Source organism: Lates calcarifer, linkage group LG15 (assembly GCF_001640805.2).
Source record: "Lates calcarifer isolate ASB-BC8 linkage group LG15, TLL_Latcal_v3, whole genome shotgun sequence".
Lineage (NCBI taxonomy): Eukaryota > Metazoa > Chordata > Actinopteri > Centropomidae > Lates > Lates calcarifer.
In genome coordinates, this window is record NC_066847.1 from 6,179,692 (window position 1) to 6,206,013 (window position 26,322).

At 41.0% G+C, this 26,322-nt stretch overlaps 1 protein-coding gene across 4 annotated transcripts in view; it reads left to right on the forward strand.

The window, feature by feature from the left end:
• Positions 1 to 2,371: 2,371 nt before the first annotated feature.
• Positions 2,372 to 26,322, forward strand: part of mag (myelin associated glycoprotein) — a 54,275-nt gene continuing 30,324 nt past the window's right edge. The window contains exons 1-16 of one of the 4 annotated variants that reach the window (XM_018699823.2): positions 2,373 to 2,605; positions 9,331 to 9,437; positions 10,179 to 10,254; positions 10,374 to 10,742; positions 10,995 to 11,291; positions 11,612 to 11,869; positions 12,816 to 13,076; positions 13,255 to 13,563; positions 14,392 to 14,491; positions 15,116 to 15,212; positions 15,475 to 15,528; positions 15,835 to 20,739; positions 21,636 to 21,707; positions 22,056 to 22,457; positions 22,682 to 22,999; positions 23,967 to 24,060. In XM_018699823.2, the coding sequence (XP_018555339.1) occupies positions 10,209 to 10,254; positions 10,374 to 10,742; positions 10,995 to 11,291; positions 11,612 to 11,869; positions 12,816 to 13,076; positions 13,255 to 13,563; positions 14,392 to 14,491; positions 15,116 to 15,212; positions 15,475 to 15,528; positions 15,835 to 15,993 (1,950 nt within the window). In that variant the 5' untranslated portion in view covers positions 2,373 to 2,605; positions 9,331 to 9,437; positions 10,179 to 10,208 and the 3' untranslated portion in view covers positions 15,994 to 20,739; positions 21,636 to 21,707; positions 22,056 to 22,457; positions 22,682 to 22,999; positions 23,967 to 24,060. Of the gene's footprint in view, positions 2,606 to 9,330; positions 9,438 to 10,178; positions 10,255 to 10,373; positions 10,743 to 10,994; positions 11,292 to 11,611; positions 11,870 to 12,815; positions 13,077 to 13,254; positions 13,564 to 14,391; positions 14,492 to 15,115; positions 15,213 to 15,474; positions 15,529 to 15,834; positions 20,740 to 21,635; positions 21,708 to 22,055; positions 22,458 to 22,681; positions 23,000 to 23,966; positions 24,061 to 26,322 lie in introns of those variants that run through there. The other 3 variants (XM_051075898.1, XM_051075896.1, XM_051075897.1) reach the window with 3 other exon arrangements.

Here is a 26,322-nt window from a genome sequence, read left to right on the forward strand (position 1 = left end):
AAAATCAATGAAAATGTTGTGTGAAGCATGAAAAAACAATTTTAATAAATTTGAGAACAGCAGTTTGCCCCAAAGTCCCTTATTTTATGAGGCCCATCATTCTTGGCTTCAGCTCTGCTTCCATCACAAAAGCAGTAGCTCACCATCTCAGTGTGGCTGGCTGAACTTGCTAAAAGCCACCAGAGTTACAACTGTGAGACAAAGTTCGAACATGAGACAGAGACAAACGAGTGAGGGCAGAGAAAAGGGGATTGTTGTGATTAAAAGACAATTATCTGTGCACATCGACTTCCCAGTGTTGTGCGGTGTCAGGCTCGAGCTGAGCTGTTCTGTCCCAGAAGGCCTCGGGAGACAATGGCTACTGTGTCAGGAGGAGGGAGAGGGGGTGTGTTAACAAGTCCTGGGGTTTCACAGCACCATGTAACTGCGTGAACACTCCTGATACCACATTTAGGCTTGATAATGTGTAGTGTTTTTATTCATGTTAGTAGTAGGAAGGATGAGTTGGCAGGTTGGTAGGTTAGCTGGCATGTCCCTGCATATTTACAAGTATATTTCCCAACTGTCTTAAAAAAAAATCAAACACTATCATGGTGAAGCTGCAAACACACCTTTAAAACAGGCTTTAGGAAAATCATACCAGTAGAAAAACTTAAATGAAAATACCCAGAATGCCTTAAGATTAGTATTGCTTGTTGAATGTGTGTGGAGTATGCAGAGCTGAAAGTTGCAAAGTGGAACTATTATATAGACTGTAGGACAAAAAAACAAACAATAAAATTGATGTGTTTAAAAGCAGCTCAAGAGTGACCTCAGTTCACTGTGTAGTTCATTCAAAGGACATCAAGGAGGAGTCTGTAGTGTCTTTGGTCAGAGAGACAGTGGAGATGTTTCTCATACACAGCCCTGGCTTTATAGTAAGATGTAACAAAGCCCAGTAATGTTAGTGTACAGTTCAAATGTAACATTAAATTAAAACAATTATTTTAGTCTAGTAAAGTAGATTTGGCCTCGTCTGTGCCAATCATGATTTTTGAAAAGACAATGACGGTTTCTTTCTAAAACAAGGTATTTCCATGCTTGATAAAATTGGTTTGCAACTTCATCTGTGAACTTCAGAAATGACAGTGTTTTAAAAATAAATCTTAAGGACGACAGGGATTCTCAACAAGGATATCGTTATTACTGTTACATTACCACTAATGCTGCCTTAATGTCACATCGGTACTCTTCTCATTATGAGTAAATAACTTTCACATCAACATCAAAGTTGCAATTATGTCTGAGAAAACTTTTCTGAAACTTCCTATATAACTGATACTGTCAAACAATCTTCGATGCCACACATCAGCTAAAAGTCAATCACTCAGTGTAATCAAACCTGACTTTATTGGATATAGTGTTATATTGTCATTGCACTGTATTTTTATTCCTCATACAAACTCTGCAACCCCACATTATCTTGAGTTGTCCTGTATAATGACGGCGCCTAAGTCGTACACACAGGAATCTTTCTGGTCTCTACCATCCACAAGCTCTGCAGCTTGGCATTGAAGCAACAAGTGTGATTCTGTGTAAAGAGCCATATTTTTTATACTTAAATCTACATTACTGCTCATCATTCAATCACAGCGTGGCACAGTGTCCAAGATTTTTATTTCACTTTCCTTCTACTTGTTTCTGTATATTTTCATCTGTTGTGAAAATCAAATTGCAGAGATGTGAAATTACTATGTAATGCAGTCCATATACACTTAGTGGCTACTTTATTAGGTTCACCTGTGCAATCTCTGCTGTCCAATACAACAGCTCTGGTTTTTGTTCAGTATTGAAATGACTGAAAATCAGTGGTGGTCTTGCAAGTGACAAAACATATCTAAAAATATTAGTCACTATATCATGCTCTGAACAGTAGCTTTGTGGTCACTTGGTGAAAACGTGCAAAAACACTGATCTGCTTTTTAGTTTTTCTCTGAACTGTTGCCTTGGGGTTTTAGTGTCAAAACCGTGACTAGAAGACAAACAGGCTTTTAACCTCCACACTGCTTTAGTTCATCTCCCTTTGTTCTTACTGTTCCTACCCCTCCTCATCATCCTCATCACCCCCTCCCAAACTCACTTCCTGCCTTCTGTAACACTGACCTAAAAAACAACAACAAAAAAATGTGGATGTGCACTCCATCAATGCAAAATGATCAAATATGCTCAGTTCCATCCAGCGTAAACAGCAGTGTTAGATAGAAAGGCCTTGGAGCTCAAAGCCTCACCCATATTTGTTGGGGCGAGGGGGGAACAGTGTGGCCCTTTGTGGCCCCATGTGTATTTATGAATGACTTAGCCTCAGGGCGAAGCTCTAGAACAATGCTGCTATACTGGAGGACTGATTTTCATATGGGAGGGGTGATGGTGATGGTGATGATGGTGGCGGCAGTGGGGAGGGCAGTTTATTCCCCACCGTTGGGGCTTGGTACAGAGAGTGGCGAGAGGTCTTGCTGGCGACAGGCTGGTGTGGCGCTTTGCGTGTGAGTGTAAGAGGGACGGCTGCTGGCACTGGTCACACAGGAGGTGGTGAACGCTTGCAGTTCGGTCACAATCACCTACACAGGTGAGGGGCATCAGTTTTTTCAGATTTTTCTGGGATTGGAGATTTTGAAGCGAGAGGATGGAGATTTGTGCAGATAAGGGAGGACAGAAGGAAGAACTACTGTAACTGGAAAACATTAATGAAAACCAATAACTTCTAATGATGTTCTGTGAATTCCCTACGTAAGTTAGCAACAACAGTGGGTGTTTATGATTATTTAAATGTATTAATATTCTTCAGGGTCCATTGTTATTGATGCAGTAACTACTTGTTATCTGTGTATCAGTCTATCTGTCATCTGTCTATCTTTCTGTCATCTAGCCATCCATCTATCCATCGGTCTAAATTTCTTGTTAATTCTGTTATTTTTGTTCTCTAAGGTCAAACACCTACAGTCAGGGTGAGTGTGAGTGCTCATAGATGAGGTGATGAGTGAGCGAGTGAAAAGACAGAGTTGGATGAGTCACAAGTTAGACTGAGTTAGGTAATGAATAAGTGTGTGGATGTGTGTGTGCATGCCTTAATGAATGTGTGCACGAGTGAATGTGTTTGTGATGATGTGTTAGCGTGCACGCATGAGTGACTGAGTGTGTTTTCTTTGTGTGTGTGTGTGTATGCGCGCACATGTTGTTCGATGTTAGCGGGGGCTGCTAAAAGCCCAGCCAATTATTACTGGACAGATTTCACTGCCTGTGCCATTAGCGCTGAGCCGTTCCTGTAATTGCCAGAGTGTATTACCACATCCAAACAGACATCTGATGCCAGGTAGAAAAGCTTGCAATTGCACAGCCAACCAAAACAGTTTTACAAATAGTTTGCCAGTGGTCTGCGTTATTCAGTTAAGTGAAAGATATGTTTTCTTTAATGACGCTGTCAAAAGCTACACTGTTTCCCTACATCTGCAAGCTGAAGTGGAAACATACATGTTTATTGCAGTGTTTTAAAAGAAAGGATATACATTTTAGGAGCAGTGTAATTTTAATTTTTAATTATGGTCCAATTGGTGAATTTTGAACAAGATCACAGTGTCATAAAGCATAATCCCTTCAAGGTAAGATAAGTCATATCAGTGTCGTATTTGAGTTTCAGATGTTGACCTTTAATTATAGCTTCCCCTGTAGGCCAATTAATCTTTCGTAAGAATTGGACTTGTTTAACAAGTTTCTCCATCCGATTAGACTTTCAGTGGTAGATTCAGGGCATTTTTTAAGGTTTTAATTATAAAGCACTTAGTGCCTGTCATGTAACAGTAGATCAATTTCAACTAACATCATTTGTCCAAGAATGACAAAGCCTCCCATTTTTTTGTGCAAAGATGTGTCATCCCTCCTGATTTCACCCAAATCAGACCAGCGGTGATGGAAGGACAAGGGCTGGCAAATTTCTGCCCACTTTCCTGATTTATAGAGCGTTGGGATGGGGACCACACTTTATTTATCTGTGTGGTTGAACAGGTGACAGCTCTGTTTGTCGCCCCCTTTTGTTCGGAGCGGAAGGGAGAGCACTCTAATGAGAGAGGAGGCCTGTGGCTCGCCATCTGCCCACTGGGCTGGGGATTGCCAGAGTCACCAGGTAGAAAAAAATGGAAATAAGCTATCGGTGCTCCTGGTCTCTTGTTATGTTGGTGAACTGCCAACTGAATCTCACTCTGCTGTCACGCTATGTGGTCTTGGTAAGAAACTCCTTTTACAACTGTTTTTAAAAATACAGTCTATATCTTTAGGTCTTATATTGAGATAGAAAAAAATGCGCATTGATTTGAAGTTCAAACCAAACAGGAAGATGCAAAATACTTAGATTGGAAGATGATGTACAAATATATGTTGTATCAGTACAAAAGGATGTAGGCAGGAAGTGAAGCATATACCCACTGATATAGAAAATAACACCTCCAACAGATGAAAGTCACAGCAGCAATTGTGATTTCAAGAAAACAGATGGATAGTGTAGATAGAAAGTACCCCAACACTCAAATACTATACATTACAGGCAAGAGAAATAAGATTGGAGGTACTTATGCACCTTGCATACACTTAAGTATTAACTGTAAGAGGCAAGCAGCAACATCAAAGTCCAGTCTGAATCTTTTATTTATGCCAGCACTCTCTGCAGTACCTTGGACAGACTGTGTGACTGGATATTGGCATATCTCCGTGTTTATGTTTGTATCCTGGTGTGTATGTGCGCATGTGTCTGTGTGTGCGTTGCACTGGACTCATCACAGTTCCGTGCACCATGTGTGGGAGGGGGAGCAGTCATGTTTTAAGACCATCTGCTCCTCTGAGTATTTTAGTGGGGGCCTTAGCTTGTGGTGGACCAATGCACGTCACAGGCAAACAGCAAAGCGCAAGCTGTGAGCGGGCCTGTTCCGGAAAAAAATTCCTCCAGTTTCTCCCTCGCACAATGGGCAGTGTTCTGCGTACAAGGTTCCCATTCTTTTTTCCCCACCCCATCCGAGAGCCACGGCGAAGCTCTTGTGCACGAGCTGCAGACGATACTCACAATGAAAATGTTCTTCTTGGCACAGTTGGCTGTTTGTGTGAGCAATTTCAATAATGTAAAATGACTCATAAAAGGTGTCGTGGCCTAATTTAGCAGAGCTGATTGTTCAGGCTGCATCTGTATCCCTGAAGCGTGATGTGGAATCAGTGATTATGTTGAGCTTTGATTACCTTGGATAATAGAAGAGGAGGCTCTGCATAAGGTCTGCAGCAAAAAGATCAGATGAAGATCAATATAAACTGATGTAATATTACATATCTTCAGATCTAAACTGAGCTAGGCTTTGTCTTTTGCTTTGTTATATTTAACATGTTCATTGTCATTTCTTTTGTTTCCTCATTCTTCATTCTTTGTGATAAAAGGCCACAGAAACGCACATGATAGAATTTTGCTTAAATAAATGCCTGCTTGGTTTGCTTTTGTACATTTAATGTACACATACTGTATATACAATGCCTAAAGCACCAGCAGGACAATAGAGCAGGCTGAGCTTATGAACAGCACAGAGGAGATGCAGAGGAAGGTCACATAGCTGCACACCCCACACTGAGAAGTGTGCTGGCATGCCTTACGCTGCATTTGTGTGTAGGGGGGGTTATGGCATGCAGTGTATTCGTTTGTACACAGCTCCAGACCCATCAATGCAGCATTCTTTTCTCCAGCCTGTCTCCAGACTGTGTACGGAGGGATTCCCTTGAGGTTATCCACGGCTCGGTCGATGCCATCACTTGGCCTGTGGCCTAACAGCCTTTGGGCACAGTGACTCATCCTACAATGAGGATGGAGAGAAAAAAGTTCCACTTAGATAGACAAGTTGCCTTTGTTACTTTTATATGTAAACTAGGCAGGCCTCTGAGTGGATCCATGCTCGTGCTCCCCGCCTACAAACATTCCTCAGCAGGGAAAATATTGGATCTGCATATGGCTGGAAAGATCAATGATCATGCCCTGAAGCCTTTTTACATTTCTGAATTTCAAACACTTTCTTGAGTTTAATTGTGTGATTAAAACTCTTTCAGGTCATGCTTTTAAACAAATGAACCTTTCAAAGATCAAAATCTATATCAAACTAATGTAAATCTGTAATTTACATAACCGCATTCATCTCGCAAGTTCTATGTTCCTCCTACTCTCCGTATGTTGCTCTAGCCTTGCTCAAAGTGATACTGAGTCATCATTCCTTCGCCATGCAGCTTTTTCCCTTGCGTCTTGGGCACCACTAGCATAAAAAAGATCAGCTAATGTCAACATGTTTAGCTTTGACCTCAGAGGAAAATATGATCCAGGCTCAGAGTTCAAGGCGTTGAGACACATGGGACAGCTAAAGGGAAATGGTAGAACAGAGGAAAGGAATGCCGAGTGGGCCAAAGAACAGCTCCAGAAATGCCTGAACGCATATTCAGAGCTGCCCACGACACATGTAAACCAGAGCTCACACAGACTCCCTCTCTTCCCTTTCTCCTTGTCTCCTTCTAGCATCTTTCTTTATCTCCCTTTTCTGTCCTTTCCCACAGAATCTGATATCTAGGATTCAGAGCAAGACGTCCAACTCAGGGAGAACAAAAACAACAGGAAGAAGAAGTCAGGACTTAGAGGGAGCAGGATCCTGGTGCTGAGGCTGGTATGAGGCAAGTGTTCTGTGTGTGTGTCGCGTGTGTGTAAGTGTGCACACGTATGCTCTGTGCTCTGTGCCAGCCGTTTGTCTGCCCCATCAATGAGGCTGTTGTTGTTGGGGTTGGTGGTGGTGTCAGTGGCCCTGCCTGGCTGCTCGACTCTATTCTCTCTCTCGCTGTTGCTGATGCACGGCCTCTCTGCCTGGACACACTCGCCCGGGTCTTGGCCTTTTGTCGCAGTGCAGATGGTGGAGGTTGACACAACACTGGAGAAAAGTTAAGACTGTCACAGACCACAGTGTGGCATTATGGGCCAAGACATCTCAAAATGCAACCCCTTTTAGTCTGGGATGTTTATTTATTGAGCAAATATAATTGGTATTTTTTTAATAACAACATACCAGGTGACATTGTGAAAGGGTTAGTTGGAATAATGAACCATCCAAATCTGCTGCTCCCATTGACTTTGTGGAGCGTTATAGTGTCTTTCAGCTCATTGTTAAGTTGTCTGTACCTCAGCTGTTTAAGCTCACTGGCTCCGCTCTCATAGCGTCAATTTAGCATTTTTTTCAGCAAAAAAGCTCTAAAAACCAGCTGCACACTAGCAGCTCAGCATCAAATGGCAACAAGGCTAGCAACAAGCTGGTAAACAGCTTAAGAGCCAGATATTTTCTTCAGGAGTGGGTATAGACCAAAAACAGAGCTTAAAGAAAGAGGAAACATGACTCCAAATAAATGACAATGTTGCTTCATAACTGCTGGTTGTGTAAGTAAACAACCATACATCACAAACAGGTGATGATATTGTGTTCACAGCTTGTTTCTGCTGCCCTCAAATGTCAAAAAATTAAGTTGTTGTGGGGTTAAAGGTGAGTGACAAATAGAAAAAGAGAAGGCAGCTACTAGACAAGTAAACTTCCCCAGAGATCTATAGATTTGAGACTGTCTGACTGTCAAACTTCATGATGAGCAGCATGACAAATCCATGGCCTCTACACTATAAAACCAGCAGAATTTTTCTCTTCTTTCCATCAACAAGGCTAATATTGGTCATGGATTCTCTGGGGGATGTTGGGATGTGTTAATCATGAAGCTCTAAAGCACAATCCACTCTTAGGCCTGCCATCTGCACACACCGGCTGTTGCTGCATGAGGCTAAATCCTCTGCTTCTACTTCTGCATGTATTAATTCCACATTCACTCCAAAGTAACAGTCATTATGATAACCTATTAGTATACATTTTATTCGTATGTCACATTTAGATTTCTTCGAGAACAATAAGGGTTATAGGTAAAGCAATGACATTACATTATACTGATGAGTGCCACTTTTGCTTCTGCATCAGGCTGCAGGGCAGGAATATGACCTGCTGCCAACTGGTAAAAACTTCACAGTGTTCTGAATAAATTCCAAATAAATGTGTCAAATGCAAGCTTTGTTATCAGTTTACAGATATGTGAGACAGAGACTCTACAGCAAAAAAGATTGTGAAATCTCTAAAACATCTTGACTAGTTTGAGTTGTAAACCTTTAATATTACTGGGTTAGCAGTCAGTGCTATTTTAAGTGAGTATAACTTGATTTTTGTTCAGTTGAATCTGATAATAGTTTGATATTGTACCATTAACATTCTGCTGATGAAGTATGGTATAATGAAAGAAAGATATGTTAAGGCACTGACTGTGGCTAACAATGGAAGTTCTTTATTTCACATGATATCATGATGATGAATAATGTATTTCAGCTTCCTTACAGTCCAGTTACAGTGACTTACTTCTTAACAGAGTTTGATTGCGGTTTGATAGCCAGCTTATGTCAGTATTACTAAAATTGGATTTAAAATTCAGAAAATTCAACCCTTACCCTCCTCATCTCACAGTGGTGGAACAAATTCCAGCAGAGGACCTTTCAGTCCTGTAGCCCAGAGCCTGTGACGTTATTGGCCGTGGCTGTAGATGGATAGCTATTGTTACCTGCTATCGAGGTACAAAGACACAGTGATCCCTCATGAAATGACGGAATGAAGTACTGCTGAGTCCTAGCCATTAAAGATTAGATTAGTAATTGAGAGACGGGTTAAAATACAGTTCTCACTTGAGCTGATATTTCATTCATAGAAGATAAGGTTAATAATAATTACTCAAATGGACTCCTCTATTTAGATCCAAAAGTGAGAGCTGGTATTACAGACTATAAAGGCAGTTAGACGACAATGAACAACAACCTGGAAGGTTTCCAGAAAGATATTTTGATGCTGCTGTGAGATTGAATGGTTATCGTCCCTTTGTAGTGCCATAATTGTTCATTTTCTTAATAAATGGATTATGTAGTTGCATTTGTTTACATATGTTGTCATCACTTCTGCTACAGAACAGATACTATCAGTAATCTAATGATGACATGATGTGTGGTGACTGGGGTTTGGCTTCGTGTCAGTGGTCATCCAACAGTGAGAGTCATTCATTGGTTGGACGATTACGTATAGCAACCATAATGAGTGACTCTACTGAGGGGGAGCAAACAGGTGCTGACTGACGCTGAGTTTGTGTGTTCGTGCGACTTACTACAGCGTGATGTCATTGCCTGATGGTGCTGATGTCACTATTTTTTTTTTTTTTTTTTTTTTACAGAGAAGAAGGCTGCCAGGCTGTCTGGGTGTGAGTGAACACCCCCTAGCGGAGCTGCTGACAAGCTTTCCTGCAGAGCTTCTGTCTGTCTTCACCATCAGCATTTCAAGGTGAAACCATAGTTACAGTTACAAGTCACGTATTATAAGACAATTACAAGTATTTTCGCGCAGTTCACACTGTGTGGATGTGGATCAACCAATGAGACTCTAACAAAATATGCACCCACTGATGTGGGGTTATTTTAGGGAAGAAAAGTAGCGTATCATGGTGTTTTCTGTAGATAAATACATTTTTGACTCGTGGCTGCAGTGTTATATCAGATTTGGTTCATCTACAGCATGAAATTAACTGTTGTACTAAGATGAATAGTGATACAGGGATGTCTGTGTTGAGTTATGGAAATATGAAATTGGAACTGCTTAGAATTGCAGAGGAACAAATCATACAAACATCTCTTAACGCAACTTCTGGGGTTTTTTTGTGTTCCGTTGAAGGAATAGATTTTCCTCTGTGGGATGAGGAACCTCTACAACCTTTGGGATTTTGGAACCATTTTAAACTCAATAATGTAACTTTTGAAAGTGCTTTGTTTCTCTTTTTGCTTTTCAGTTCTGTTTTTGCAACAAAATCTGCAGGAAAAGAGAAGGTTTCATCCTTTTCTTCAATACAGTATTGTGTATATAAATAGTGTTAAAACTCTGAGTCTCAGAAACATATATGTGTAATTCTAAGAGGTACATGGTGTGTGAGTCATGCAGCAGTTCAATACAGTAAACAAGACACTGATTTTTTTTTTTAATATCTTGATGATGCATGTACCGTGACTGACAGAATGTGATCTGTTCCAGAGGTCTATGGTCCAGCATTGAGCAGAGACCATGTGGTGTTTGGAGCTGCTCTTAACACTGCTGTTGATCATCAACGGTAATAACTTCCTGTAACTCTTTCTTGTTTGATGGTAGACATATTTTTTCCATCTTGCATCACTGAAAAGGATTTTATAATCGTATTTCACCCAACCTCTGTGTCTGATCTTCTCTCAGATGCCAGTAGCCAGTGGAACGTTTGGGTACCTCGGGACATCTCGGCCATGACAAACTCCTGCGTGGTCATCCCGTGCACCTTCATGTATCCGTCTGGCATCAGGCCGTACCGTGGCATTCACGGTATCTGGTACTTTGGCCAGCCCTACCCTCAACTCTTCCCTCCTGTAGTCTTCAAATCACGCACGGACGTTGTGCATGAGAGCTACAAGGGCCGCACCAAGCTGCTGGGTGATCTGCACCAGAGGAACTGCACTCTGCTCATCAACAACATTGGCACAGAGCACTCAGGGAGATACTACTTTCGTGCTGACCTCGGTGGAGCCAACATGTACACATACCCAGACTTTGCTGAGCTCAAAGTCCTTGGTAGGTTAAATAGTTGGAGCGGAATATAAACTAAAATGTAGCTAATGAGCCAGACATATAAAATCAGTGTAATTCTGATAGTAAGATAACAATTTAATGTAATAATTATTAGAATTTTGCCTTTTATTACATTAACACAAAGGCTGAAATGATGTATTAAGCCAAGAAACATTTCCATTTCCATCTGTAAAGTTCCTCTTATTATTATTCATCAAAGAAATACAGTAATGTCTGTCTCCTCCTGTCCACCAGATCAACCCAACATCGATGTCCCAGAGGAGATTGTCAGTGATGAGAATCTGGAGTTGACGTGCTACGCTCCCGACAACTGCCCCGACATGACTCCAGAGATCCAGTGGATGTACACTGACTACCTGCCTGATCCGGAGTTCTCTTCTGACTACCTGGAAGAGAGCAACACAGCGGTACTCTCCAGCACCCTCACCTTCGTACCCAGACCCATGCACAACGGACAGCTCCTGGGCTGCAGGGTCTACTACCCCAACACCACATTGGTCTATGAGAGGCTCATCTCTCTAGACATCAAGTGTAAGTTAAAAAGTACCTCATACTATAAGGCATATGAGTCACAGTGATACTCCTCCACCTCTCTCTCTCTAGTCTCAAAGGGATTGTTGTATCTGACATTGCCATAGTAGCGTTCCAACAATAGCAATAATGAATTCTTACCAAGCTAATTTCTTTTGTGTTTCCAAAATTAAGTATTAAAAACCATGGAGCTAACACTAAAACTAGCTGTCAGGGCAGCTTAAGCAAACATCACTCATCCAAAGGTTGTCATGGCAGAACTTAATATATTACAGTATGAACTAAAGTGGTAAAAATGTCTGTTTTACTTGTTCTGCCAGATGCTCCACGCTCGGTGTGGGTCAATGTGTCCTCAGAGGTGATGGAGGGCAGCTCTGTGATGCTGCACTGCGAGGTGGACAGTAATCCTCCCTCCCGGATTTCCTGGATGTTTGGAGACCAGGAGCTGCTGTGGGACACAGCGTCAAACATCTCGCTTTCCCTGGATGACGTGACGCCTGCACAGGAGGGAATCTACACCTGCGTCGGGGACAATGGCTATGGCATGATGAACACCTCACTCTACCTGGCTGTCAAGTGTAAGTCTCTGAGACAGAAGCTGTGCCTTTATTCTATCATACATACTGTGTACAATCAGTATGCTGTAGGGAATCTGAACACAGCAAGTTACATTGCATTTGTACTTTTTTCATTTGTTCAAACAGAAAATAACACAAGCCACAATCAAACTGTGACCTTAGAATGCCAACTTAACTTCATAGTGAGAAAGAAAACATGTAAGACTTATTACTTTACTTTTTGTTTGGAGAGATCCCTCGGAAGCTGTGTAAGCACAATCAACTTTTTAAAAAACTTTTTGCAGCTGTGAGTTCCTCTCTGCATCTCATTTAACATTTGCACAGATGAACCCACAGAGAATTATCATCTGAATCTACAGCTCCCCTGGGCTTCACCAAGCTTCATAGTGAGTTGTACCTCATTGTTTTAGCTGTCCTGTATGCAGCTGTATTGTTGCGATTCTGTCCTACCATTTCTGTAAAGGCATTTTGACTTTTTTTTTTTTCATCAAAAAGCTCTGATGAACCCACTCTACACCACTTGCTCAGCATCAAAACAGCAGATAGACACAGTTAGTGACTAGTTGGTGAACATAATGGATCATTTAGCTGCTAAAGAGCCAGATATTTCCCTTGAGAGTTGGTAGAGAGTGAATAATGGACTTAAATTGGTCAGATGGCACAACTTCAGATGAATGATAATGTTGCTCTGTAACTGCTAGATTTGTAAATAAACTGTTCACTCACTATCTACTTAAAAGGTGATAATGTGTCAGTGTTGTTTCACAGCTGGTGTCTGCTGCCCCAAATGGCCAAAAATAGTCAGTTATTGCAGGTTTGATTAATTTTTGTTCCTTTAAGTGAAGAAACCTTGCATTGTTTATTTTTGATGAGAGAAATTTTCCAATTCTGAGTTTAAAAAAAGAAAAGAAAAAAAAAACTGAATTTCTCTACCTTTTTGTTGTAGACCCTCCCCGTGAGCCTCTGGTAAACAACTCTATGACAGTACAAGAGGGTACCTCGTTGGCACTGCACTGCAGCACCCAGGGCAGCCCGGCCCCGACCCTCACCTGGTTGAAAGACGGAGAGCTGGTGGGCACCATCACCGCCGACGAGCTGTCGGTGCTGGAGATCATGGAGATCACACCGCAGGGAGATGGACAGTACCGCTGCCTGGCCGAGAACGAGCACGGCCGAGCCAGCAGCTCCCTCAACATCACTGTTGAGTGTGAGTGCTTCGCTGTTCTGTATTTCAGCCAACAGCTGTGTAAAAAGTAGGACAAAGATTAAAGCATCATAGCAACATTAGGAGCATCTGCAGTGAGCCTTTGTAAAGTGTTACCGTTGTTTCAAGTGCAGGACTCGTGTAATATTGTTGCTCCTCACTGTGCTCCCTCCTTCAACAGATGCCCCAGTCCTTCTGGAGGAGTCAAAGTGCACAGTGGTGAGGGAGGGTGTCCAGTGCGTCTGCATGGCCACAGGAAACCCAGAGCCCACCATTGAGTTCTACCTGCCCGACCTGAACATCACCATCAACGAAACAGACGGCCGGTACAACTTCTACACACACACAGACGGACACACCTCCACAGGCATGATCAAGCTGCGGGAGAAAGGAGAGCGGGTTGACAACGGCGGCCCTGCCGTCAACGTCCACTGCAGCATCTACAACATGTACGGGAGGGAGAGCGTACTTCTGGAGCTACAGCAGGAGAGTGAGTAGAAACTAACCGAAAACCAAAAGTCATCCCTCCTCCCTCTTCTTTGTCATCTTCATCTAATTCAGTCTAAATGTACATTTGATGATAGTCTACATTTTTTCCTACTATCAGCAAATACCATGAAAAGACCTAAACCAACAATGAATTGATCTGGTTTGTCCAGTGTGATTCTTTTACCTCAGAGAAGAATGGTGTAAAAGTAAATTTTGTGCATCTCTGAGCAACTCTACCCTCTGAAAAAAAAAACCCTTAAGCATAATAGATATATCAGAGAGGATTGGCTTCATAACATCCTCATTAACTGCTTTGTAGAATCACTGTATGTGCTACTTTTTGTTTTTCACATATTACCTCATACAAAGTGTTTCCTTTTGTGTTGGTTTTGGGCTTTCTATGAGATTCATTGGATCATGTCAGTGAGAAAAATCTAAATTAACTTTAGTCTCAATGCACAATGCATATATCCTTTAAATTCTTTCATTTTAAGAAAAGTACATGATGGGAGTAAAAAATGGGGAGCAGCACTGGAATAGGGCATTCATTTTTTTCCTTGTGTTCTCTCCTTAGCGGGTGTACAGACAGCTTATTTCCATATACCGATGAAAGAAAACAACGCCTTTATTTCTGGTTTAAAATGGTGGTTTCACTGTGAAAAGGAGGATTTTTTTCCTCCTACTCTGTGCATTTTTTCCTTATACATGGTGACTTATATGATCTTATAACACTGTATAGGAGGAGTGCAGTTTTTCTATGTGCAGTTATGAATTTTAATCAATAATTCAGTGATAATTCATTTTAAATGTTGATCCTCTTCATTTTCAGAAAAGTACATGATGGCAGTTATAGTTGGCACCATCGGAGGAGTGGCGGTCATAGCCTTCATCATTGCAGCAGTGAGATATGTTGGCCACAACAACAAGAAGTGAGTATGAATGTCAAACTAATGGAGAGGCTAATGCAAGACAGAAGTAGTCATTTTCCTCACTAAGCATTTTCTGAAATCCAAGGAAACACTTAAGCCTAGTCATCCATTCTAAAACACATTGATGCACATTGTATATGAGTGAATGTGGGACTGATGTGGACGTGAGAATCATTTCTCCAGAGCAGTTTCAGCTTATTTGCAACGACAAGTCCCTGTTGAAATCCTTGGAGATCCACACTGGCTGCCTTGTGGAGTGGGTTAGCAAGCTGGACTAACCTTATATTTTGCAGGCACGATTCCCTGCTCTGACACTGCTTCTGTATCCTTGACCTGCTATGCTAAATACAGCCCAGGTAGCCCTCTTAACCAAGGTGCTTTACTTTAGCCTCAAGCCATATTTGGACCCCCCAAATTTGCAAGCTTTCTCTGGCAAATCACCCCTGAAGTGGGTGTGAGCTCAGCGACTAAACCCATGAAATAACCACGTCACTCACAGCCACAGTTGGCCTCCAGCATAACCTTACAGAGCTTGTTGTTTTAAAATGGATGCCCAGGCTTGGCGTGTCGCCCTGCGTTAGTGGCAGTCGAGACCGAGTCTGATTATGTGACTCCGTCCCCCAGAGAGAATGGCAACCCTAGGCAGGACGTGGTCCTGGAGAACCCAGCTTTGTACTACAGCGCAGTCAAGAAGGACAAACAAAATCTGAGGAAGAAAGTGGTGAGACATGCTGATGTCAATGATTATGATTATAATGGAGGATGGGTTGGATGGCCATTCTCAGATTGTTTGGGGCTGTATTTTTGTGTAATCAAAGTCTTAAATTACGAGACCCCATTTTGACCTCTAGAAGAACTAGAAGGAATCTCTCCCACAAGCAGTCTAGTAGCTCCAACATGACCTTTCCAACACTGTTTTCTCTTGCTTTCATTGCTTCTCTGCGATTTTCTGTCTGTTTTTCTCTCCCCTAACTCTTGCACAGCTTAAGACAGAGCTGTTGGGCTCAAAGTTTAACTCCATTCTAGAGGAGACTACGGTAAGGTTCCTAAACAAATCCCCATTAAAAGCACAAGCCTCAGTGACAGATGCATCTCCTCGCATATCAGCTTCTGTGTTCCGTACACTGCCATTTGTTTTTCCAGAACTGCCTTCTGCATGGCTGCCTCATTGCTAACACAAACTGCCAAACTAACAGGAAACATCTCAGTCTCCTTGTCAGTATGTCGACCATTAACCACTAACATCTTTTCTTTTATGGTGTGTGTCACACTCGTCTGTCATCTGAGGTGTCACTGGCACCTCGCCAGCGATTTGTGCCGCTGATCGGTCCCTCTGTCTGCAGGGAGAAGACGGGGATTATCAACCTGTGGGCTCGATGGCAGGACTGGAGAGGCAAGAGCTGAATTATGCTGCTCTGGAGTTTATTGGGGCCAGGTCCAGGGAGGGGGCCTCAGGGAGGGGGGATGACGGCAGCAACTACACGGAAATCAAAGCCAAATGAATCGCGATCCTTCCCTGATCCCTCGGCTATGCGAGACGCAGTGGCAACCCCGTATCACACACATCTCCTGCCCCATAAACTCTATAATAACCCCACCTCCTCCTCTGGATTTCACTCTGCATACGATGACTCCTCGTTTCTCATCTCTTCAGATTTGTCACTTATAACGTATCACTTGATGCCAGTACTCCCCACCCCCTCATGCTGCCCCTCCTCCATGGGATGCCCCTTCATATGCCACCATATGGAAAAACTGGTACTTTTTGGGTCTGACCATGACCCAGTGGACAATGTAAAAGAAATTATTTAAATTTCTAGCCTCAGTTGTAATACGTGGGCTCTAAAACATGCAGTGTTAACAAGCGACCTTGTTTTTGTTGCTTCCTCCATGTTCTTCATTGTGATTGTTGATGTTATTGTCAAATGACAGACATCTGTGCTCGCATCCATCTCACCATTCGCTCTACATCTGTCTCTTGTAACTGTCACTGTGTCTGCTGCCAGCCAAAGCATCGGGGCAAGGAGTAACCGTGCTTTCTGTTCTCTTATCTTTGTGCGTGTCTATCGACTGAGAGCAAACCCTCTCCTCTCTTTCCTTTGGTTAACTTCATCCTGAGAAGATAACTGACTGAGGCAGGAGTTGGAAACACATCTCAGAATCTTGTTTCCGCATAATTGTATTTAATGTGTGCTGTGACTCAGTAGCCTCTCATAATAAACGAGAAAAAAAAATGTCACCATCACTTTTGATAGTAATTGAAGAGGTTTTGTAAATTAAAGTGATACACCGTTCGGTTCTGCAAAAATGTCACAGCTTCTTTCCAGCATCCAACTGTAGAATGTGTTGAGATCTTTTGGGAATTTCCTGCACCGTGGCCAACGCAAAATGTCTGTCTCATCTTCTACTTCTTCTGCCTAAGGCGTGGGGGCCTAGCTCTGTGATTGATCTGGAAAAAAAAGACCTAAAAAGCACATCATACTTGCTTGTGAGCAGCCAAAGTGGTATCTCTTTTAGACAATGTGTGTGTGTGTGTGTGTGTACGCGTGTGTGTTCATATCGTGCTGAAAGATCACAGGACACTGATCTCTGGGGTCTTTGGGAAGTTCAAGTATCACTTCACTTGAGAAGCTGATGCTTTTTTTTTTTTCTTTCTCTCGTGGGGGTGCATCAGATGTTTGATAACCAGCCAGCTGGTTGTGCTATTCAAAGACATTTGATCAACCCATGATGTAATATCAGAGCTCACTAATAGTCTAACTTGATAATGATGGTGTCAATAATGTATTAATAAGATGTATATTGATAGGGAGAGGGATGCCAGTATGTACAGTAAATACCATGCATGAGTCTTTTGCCAGCAGGCACACATGATTTAAGTATTGAACTATGATGAAAAAGCCAGTGTGGCAAATTGAAAACATCATTCAACATCACAACATCATTGCCATACATCATTCAACCACTCCGACTGAACACTGTCTTGATATGAGCTTAGAAAACAGCACCCAGCCTCTAGCTAGTTTACACTATAGCGTAGTCAAAGTCAAATCAGAGGCAATGTTTACATGCAGGGAGTAACCTTGTTATTCACTGTGATTGCAGTTGATTTAAGTATAATACCTGCTGTGTTAACCCATGTTTTCTATTAATCATTAAAGGGGTGCAGCAGCAATTTATTATTGTGCTTCTGTTAAAGTGAATGACTCACAAGAGACAGATTTTTAAAACAATGGTCAAATCGAAGCTGAAAGTCCGGATTCTTAGTCCTTCTTATAGGTTTAATCTCCAATAACGCTGGATCCTACATCACCGAAAATGCAGCCAATAGTATATTTTTATTAAACCTTCCCTGCTGGTTAAATGCCCACGTCTCTCAAACTCCATGTGTGTGGTTAACTCTTAACTCGCTGTCTGCAATAAATGTGATAACCATGATGATATCACCAGGGTTTGTTTTCTCAGACTTCATAAAGCTAATCCAGAGCCACGGAGGACATTACACAATTGTTTCCTCGGGCTGAGCAGTACTGTCCATGACTGATAACTGACATTTATGTTAGTAAGTCAGGGGAGTTCCCCTCTAATATACATGGAGAGTCTAAACCGTCTGAAGAAGCTACCACTCTGCTTCTTCCACTCCCACTCCAGCCTACTTCTTTCACTTTGCATCATATCTTGCAGGACATACGCCTCCGTTTCTTCTCAAAGTCACACTGCAGCCTTAACTGACCTTTAATCTTAGTGGGTCTGTGTTCACAACATATGTTGTGAAAAGGCAAATTGATATTTACTAATTGATATTTGATCGTATGATGGATTACTTTAACACTGTAAGTTAAGATAAACAATGTTTTTGTCTAAGTGAATCATGTAAAACAATTACCTAGTCAGTTTTCTCTGGAAGAAATGAGCTACAGATTGACTTTCAAAAAACCATTTACTTCATTGTGTTGAACATTGAATTTCCTTTCCACAACAGACATCGACATACTTTGCATGTGTCGATGTTGATAGAGGGCTCAAGTGGAAAGTAAAATCTGGCGGGAGATGTGCAATCATCTCTTCATGAAGACTGAAATTACTTTTGATACACATTCAACGACCAAGCCTTTATAAATTTATGTTATGAAACAACATTGTACTGCAGCTGCCTCATTTAACATCATAGATTAAGTTAATCAAGACAGCGGCATGTCTCTGTGAGCTGTTCATAATTGGTTTAACAGTCAGCGTGATTCCAAAATACAGCAAAGGCTTCTGATTGTGGGAACTCCTTGTAGAGATCGACTGTTCCTAGGCAGCAATGGCAAAATGAAAACAACACAATTACACCATTAGGAATACTTAAGCTGTTCACAGGAACCCAATTGAATCTCTCTCTGTAAAAACCCCTGTTTGATAAACCATGTTGATGAAGCGTCAGGTTGCCTCTGACACGGGGCAAAAAATACTAGTATAGAGGATATTTTTTCTGACATCAAACGACACCCATAATGCTGTGAGGTGTTGGTCTGAGTGTGTAAACTAGAAGTGAAAGACCTGAGATATTGCTTAACAGATGCTCATCAATGTTACACAATATGTGAGTGCTACTTACACACTCCAAGACAAGACAGCAGTTCTCTGTGCATGTAAACAAAGCTAGTGTCAACCTGCTATTTTGATTCACGTTAAGCTTTTATTGAGACATTGTTCTGTTGACTTGATGTTGGAGGGTTTCAGATACAGTATGCTGGCTAGTGTTCATAAACTGCCTGTATGCACAATATCAATAACCGGTTCCTGTCTTTAAAACACCTCATGTGGGGAGGTTATTTTTTATTTATTCATTTTTTTTAAAGTAGAAATATCAAATAAGTCTTACCTAATCTTTTGGCTGTGTGTTGTAAAGCAAATTTGTATGTACTATACTTTGTGGTGATCATAATTATTATTATGGAAAGTTTTTTTTCTACATATATGATTGACACAATAATTCCGATCAGGGTTTAGCAATCCCTCTGCAAATTAGCACTGTTAATGACAGTAGGGTTTCTGCAATGATGTACTTTGCTTGCTTTTGTTTTAAACAACTCCTTCACACCTCAAGCAAATTCATCTGTCTTCAGTTCCATGCAAACATAAATAAAGTAAAAACACCATAAAATGGAAACAGTTGGTTATTGTTAGAGAACAAACTGTGAAGCGTCTGTTTCTCGTGCTGTCGCTTGTTTTTGTGTGGTTGAATGAACAAAAGAGAAAAAAATTGACCTCCTCTTAAAAAGCAGTTTTACATGCTCAAATTAAAACATCAGCCCTCACATACAAGGCTTTGGGGAGTTTAATCTGGATTTACCAATCTTACAATGTTGTTTGGTAGTATTACATATTTAGAGTCTGTGTTGTTTTGTGGGTGAGTACGGGTAAGGACATCAATAAAGCACATACAGTGTAGGACTTGAAAGATTTACTCATTCCTATGTCTTCAAATATACATTTTGCAATTTTATCTGGGCCTGAAGAACAACAGGGTGATCGTTGGAATAAAACTTATGACCTGGCAGTTTTAGGGATGGCAGTGTTGATCCATTATTTCCACCACTGAAATATCTCAACAACTATTGGATAGTTTCATCAAGTTTTGTGCATGTATTCATCATAAATCGTGATGGCTTTGGTGATCCCTTGACTTTACATCTTACACCACCATGAGGTTGACATTTCTGGGTTTGGTTTTGAGTGAAATGTCCCAAAAAGCTTGGAATAGGTTTCCCTGAAATTTGGCGCACACAGGGTGAACAGTGAGCATGTGATTGTGAGCGTGTTAGCTGTATGATAGACATTCTGTGTCACTGTGTAGGATAAGTAAAAGAATTGTCACTCAGTTGTAGCCTGGCTGAACATAACCAGCAATTCAAAGTATGAACAGGAAGTTTCCATATTCACAGTCTGTGATGGCCAAATAACTACAGCTCAATCATTTTTACAGTGACTTCGTGAGAATCCTTCTTGTCAGATTTTGCAGATGTTTGAAAAAAACAGAGGTTCTGTCCTCATATATGTCCTAAACATATATATTGTACATAATATAATATCATGATATTATAACTGTATTAAAATATGGCAGTCTGAGCAGAGGGAGAGTAGTCAGCAGCATGACAAAAACTTCCTTAAAAGTTTAAGCACAAGGAGGGAACAAGTGCAGTTTAGTCACTCTGCAGAGCTCACTGTGAGGAGGAGAGACCAGAAGGACGAGACAGAAAGAGGTAAAACAAAACATTTAACTTAATTAATAAACAGCTTTTAAAATGTTGATGGAGGTTATTTAAGATATCCACGCTCCCTTGTATAATATGGCAGGAGGTTACTAAATGTTTACACAGTTGGTCAGGGATCCTGGAACATGGTAGAGCTCACACATATTTGTTGTATCAAACTTGTTGAGCTTTTGTAAAATTTATTGTGTTAATTTTTATTCACAGAACAGAGAACAGAGGTCACAAAGTGTTTTACAAAAAAAAAAAAAAAAAAAAAAAATCCACACCCTGTGTAAAGTGGCAGCCAAATGTGTTTAAATCTGGATTCTCAGCTGTGGAACTTCCCTTATTTCAGTTTCATCAACTGAACTTGCTGCATGTTTACTGTGCTTTCGGTCTAAAGTTTGTCCTGTGGAGGGAGAGAGTGGCTGTCTCAGGCATCAGAGCAAGATGTTCTCATCTGGGTGACTCATCTCTTTTTCTTTGTGAGAAGCAGAAATTTCATCGCATAATTTCTGCAGTTATCAGCCACTCATTCACAATGTGAATTTTGTGTTCCACCACACCCCAAAGGTGTTCTACTTGATTCAGATCTGATGACATCGAAGGCCACTGAAGTACGTTGAACTCATTGTCATGTTGGTGGAACCAGTTTGAGATGACTTTTACTTTGTGACATGGTCAGCAACAACACTCAGATTGGTCGTGGCATTCAGATGAAGGTTTATTAGTATTAACATGCCCGAAGTTTGCCAAGAAAACATTCCCCATGCCGTCACACCACCAGCAGCAGCCTGGACTGTTGACACAAGGCACGTTGAGTCCATGGATTCATGCTCTTGATGCCAGATTCTGACCCTACCATCTGCATACCTCAGCCTCAGATTTCTGTTCTTGGTTGACAGGAGTGATCTGAGTTCCTGTAGCCTTTCTGTCAGCTGTCTGGCCATTGTCTGCTGATCTCTCTCATCAACAAGGTATTTCCAGCTGGCTGTTATTTGTTTTTTGCACCATTCTGAGTAAACTCTAGACTTTTGTATCCCAGGAGATCAGCAGTTAAAGAAATACTCAAATCAGTCCATCCGGTGCCAACAATCATGCTACAGTCAGGGTGACTGAGATCACATTTTTTTCATCCTTCTGATGTTTGATGTGAACAGTGAGTTTATGTTAAATGAACAGCAGCAGCAGTTATATAAAACAGACACAGTAGATGCACTGTATGTCAGGAGTAGAAGACTTTCTTCACTATGTAATGTCATGGTATATTGTCACAATTTAAATATCCTCTGTCCTTGTTTTTCTCTTACTGTTTGTGTTAACAGGTGCATCAGCGTGGGGAAGAACACACTGTCAAAATAATTTCTGTTTCACTCTGACTGAAGGAGAAATAACAGCAGAGGCTGGAATTTGTGTTGTGATACCGTGCACTTTCACTACTGATTTGAACCCCAAACTATAGTTTGGTACAAATGTGAACCAACTAAACAACAATGTCATGATTCAGGCATGATATTCCACTCAGATAAGAACATAAAGATTCAGCCTGAGTTTGGAGGACGAGTGTCTCTGTTGGAGCCTGACGTGAGTCAGAAGAACTGCAGCATCATCATCAATGACCTGAAGCAGTCAGACTCTGGATCATATCAAATATAAAGTTAATGGTATCATATTTCGGATAGCAGACGGATTTACATGCTCCCAAAGGGCAACTGTCTCAGTTAAAGGTATAAAGAGCTATAACAAATATATACAATGAATTGTTGTGAACTGTACTGACATATTTGGTGTATTTACAGTCTTAATGGGACATAAAGTTATTTTTTGCCATTTGTCGACCTCTGTGGGCAACCAGCAGGAACTGCAGCAGCTCCTACTGGCTGCCCCATAGAAATGTTAAACAAATTGTCAGATTATTTTATCCCAAATTTAAGTGGATGATGAACTTCAGGGTGCTCACCTGATTCCATTCATGGACTAATCTCCCATCAGTTCTGAGTCAGAAGCCCACAGTGATGGTTCCTCCTCTGACAGAGGGACAGCAGACCACACTGACCTGCACTGTTCCTGGTCTCTGCTCTGGATCTGATCCTGAAATCACCTGGATGTGGAGAGGAGCAGGAGAGAAGAACTCTCACATCACAGAAAACATCACAGCCAATCAGGGATGAACCTCAACTCTGACCTTTAACCCTTCAGCTGAACACCACAGCACAGAGGTCACCTGTAAGGTCAACTTCAGAGGAGACAGTGACTCTGAATGTGAGCTGTGAGTACAGAACATACTGCACATTATTCACAAAATACTCTCCCTGCTCAGTGTTTATTTCCTAAAAGTTTGAAGTTTCAGAACTTCAGCAGTGAAAAAAAACTTTTGGACACTATCTTGAAAACAGTTTATCTGGTCCTGAAGTTTTAAAATTACATTTTTTTTAAACTGAGCCTTTCTGTCTGACAGTATATTTCACAGATGTGAATTAATTGAAAATCAGTGGAAATACAACCACTAAGATGAGCGCTCTGAATCTAACTTGCAGTGTTGATGCTTTGATCTCTACATCTTTTATGCATACTAATTTGGTTCAAAAAAAGCAAAGTCTTCCTGCAGAGTGCTGCTCTAATAGCCACTCTTTTCATCTCTAATGTAACAGTAGAACATTCTGGACAGTGCATCTGTGCAGCAAAACTGTTACTGAAGTAACAGTGAAACATGGTAAATTGTACCTTTGTCCTTTTAAAGAAAAATTATGTTCGTATCAACTCAGTGTAGATTTGCTCTGAGTTTGATTTTCCAAAGATCTGTGAGCATGTGAGCTTCAGTCAGACGTCCTGACCTGTGTGTGTATCGGTGAGGGGTTTCCCTTGTCCACCATCAAATGGCTGCTGTTGAAGAGCTAATCTGAGTACTCAGCCATAACCACAGTGGTAAACCAAACAGTCAACAGCACCATGATTCTAACTGTAAAAGATCACAGCAACACTGTTGTCAAGTGTGTCAGTGGCAATGGCAAAGAGCCTCACAATTACAATAAATAACTTAAAACAAGAGGGTAAGTGTTCACAACTGCTTTACTGACATTTTCAATACCTAATTTTTGTGGGGTTTTGTGTGTTCAGTGTTATCACTGAGAACAAGAAACAGCAGGTAACTTGTGTAGTTAACACAGTGAGTGTGCAGCATAAACATAACACTTGGAACAGTTATACAATCTACATCATGTCACTTCTTATGGCAGATCATCATGGACTGAATGTGGCTCCTTTCTTGGCTGTTGCTGTTATATCTCTCATTGTGAATGTCGTCTTCATAATCTGCTTTGTGTTCCTTTGGTGAGTTGCTACATCTTCATTTTATGTTCTGAAGTCTATGTTGATGCACTGGAGACATTTATACAACAAATCATGACCCAGCCACTCTTCTCTCTCTCACCACAGGAACTCAAGGAAGAAGGTGAATGTCAGCAGAAGTTCAACTTTTTTTTCTGAAGTGATTATTTAAAAGTTTTCCATAGATCAGAGTTATGAAGTTAAAGGACAATGACAGGACATAAGCAGCATTTCACGGTTGCGTGAGAAAAAAAGCTGAGATCAGGTATGTAAAAGCCATCTCACAATAAAAAAGTACAGTTGTTATATAATTTATATCATATATGTTATGTTATATGATAAAGTGGTTTAAATATGTCATAAACTGATTATAATTTGCATTGTAGAGTATGCTACTTTCTTTCGTTTTTATTTTTAGATACATACAGTCATTGGTTTAGGTTAGTGATGGAGACAAAACAACTAAAATACAAAAAGAGTCTCCTTTTAATGTGTCCCAGACATATATAATATATAATGTAACAACATGATGCCACTGTATTAAAATGTGGCAATGTGAGCAGAGGAACAAAAGAAGTCAGCAATGTGACATAAACTTCCTTAAAACTTCAAGCACAAGGACGGAACAACCACAATTTAGTCACTCGGCAGAGCTCACTGTGGGGAGAAGAGACCAGGAGGACGAGACAGAAAGAGGTAAAACATAACATTTATAAACAGCCTTTAAACTGTTGTTTGGAAGTTATTCAAGTTATCCATTCTTCCCCAAATTATGTAGTGTGAGGTTACTAAATGTTTACACAGTTGATCAGGGGTCTTGGAACATGGTAGAGGTCGTACATTGTATCAAATTTGGTGAGCTGTTGTAAAATTTGTTTGTATTAATGTTTGTTCATATAGCACTTCTAGGACAGAGGTCACAAAATCTGTTTGAGTAAAAGATGATCCACACCCTGGGTAAAGTGTCAGCCAAATTCATTCACGCAACAGCAGAATATCTGAACATGTGAAATGTGTCAACAGTGGAACTTGCTTCATTTGACTTGAAGTGTAAAGTTTTTCCTGTGGACGGAGAGAGTGAGTGTCTCAAGTATCAGATCAGGATGTTTGTTCTCATCTGGGTGACTCTGCTCTTCACTGTGAGAAGCAGCGATGCTGCTACAGGTATTCACCTTTATTATAATCTTGTTATGATACCAAAGATGTGATCAAATAGAAATAATTACCTTCTTATTAGTGGCATTACTCAAAGCAATGATTCACTTGGAAATAAAATTACTCTTTTACCAAAGATATTATAAAGAGAGATATTATAAATAAATAAATATTATAAATAAAATAAATAAATACACTCACTGAGCACTTTAATAGGAACACTACTAATACTCAAAACAGCCTCAATTCTTCGTGCCATGAATTTCACAAGATGCTGGAAACGTTTTCTTGAGATTCTGCTCCATGTTGGCACAGTTACATCACATCATTTTTGCAGACTTGTGAGCTACACATTCCTGCAGCCAATCCCCTGCTCTACCACATCCTAAAAGTGTTCTGTTTGTTTTAGATCTGGTGACCACTGAAGTACGCCGAATTTCTCATGTTGGTGGGACCAGTCTGAGATTACTTTTGTTTTGTGGCATTGTCGGTATACTGATTAAAAGAAGGGTATACTGTCATCATAAAGGGATGTACATGGTCAGTAATAATACTCAGATAGGCTGTGGCATTCATGTGATGGCCCCAGAGGGTGCCAAGAAAACATTCCCCATTCTGTTGACACCAAATGTGGGCCTTTCCATCTGCATGCCTCAGCAGTAATTCAGATTCATCAGACAAGGCTACATTTTCCAATCTTCACCTGTGCAGTTTTGGTGAGCCTGTGTCCATTGCAGTTTTCAGAGTTCTTGGCTGACAGGGGTGGAACCATCATAACCCTTAGCTTCCTCACAGTTTGATGTGTTGTGTGCTCTGAGATATTTTTCTGTTCACCACAGTTGTAAAGAGTGGTTACTGTTACTGTAGCCTTTCTGTCAGCTCCAACCAGTCTGGTCATTCACTCCTGATCTCTGTCATCAACAAGGTATTTTTATCCACAGAATAGCCACTCACTAGGTGTGCCATCTGCCAGATGATTGACTGTCTGGATAATTGCATTAATAAGCAGGTGTACGGGTGTTCCTAATGAAGTGCTCACTGATTCCACTGTGTTGTGTTTGCTCAACACAATATATATATGTATATATATATATACACACACACACACAC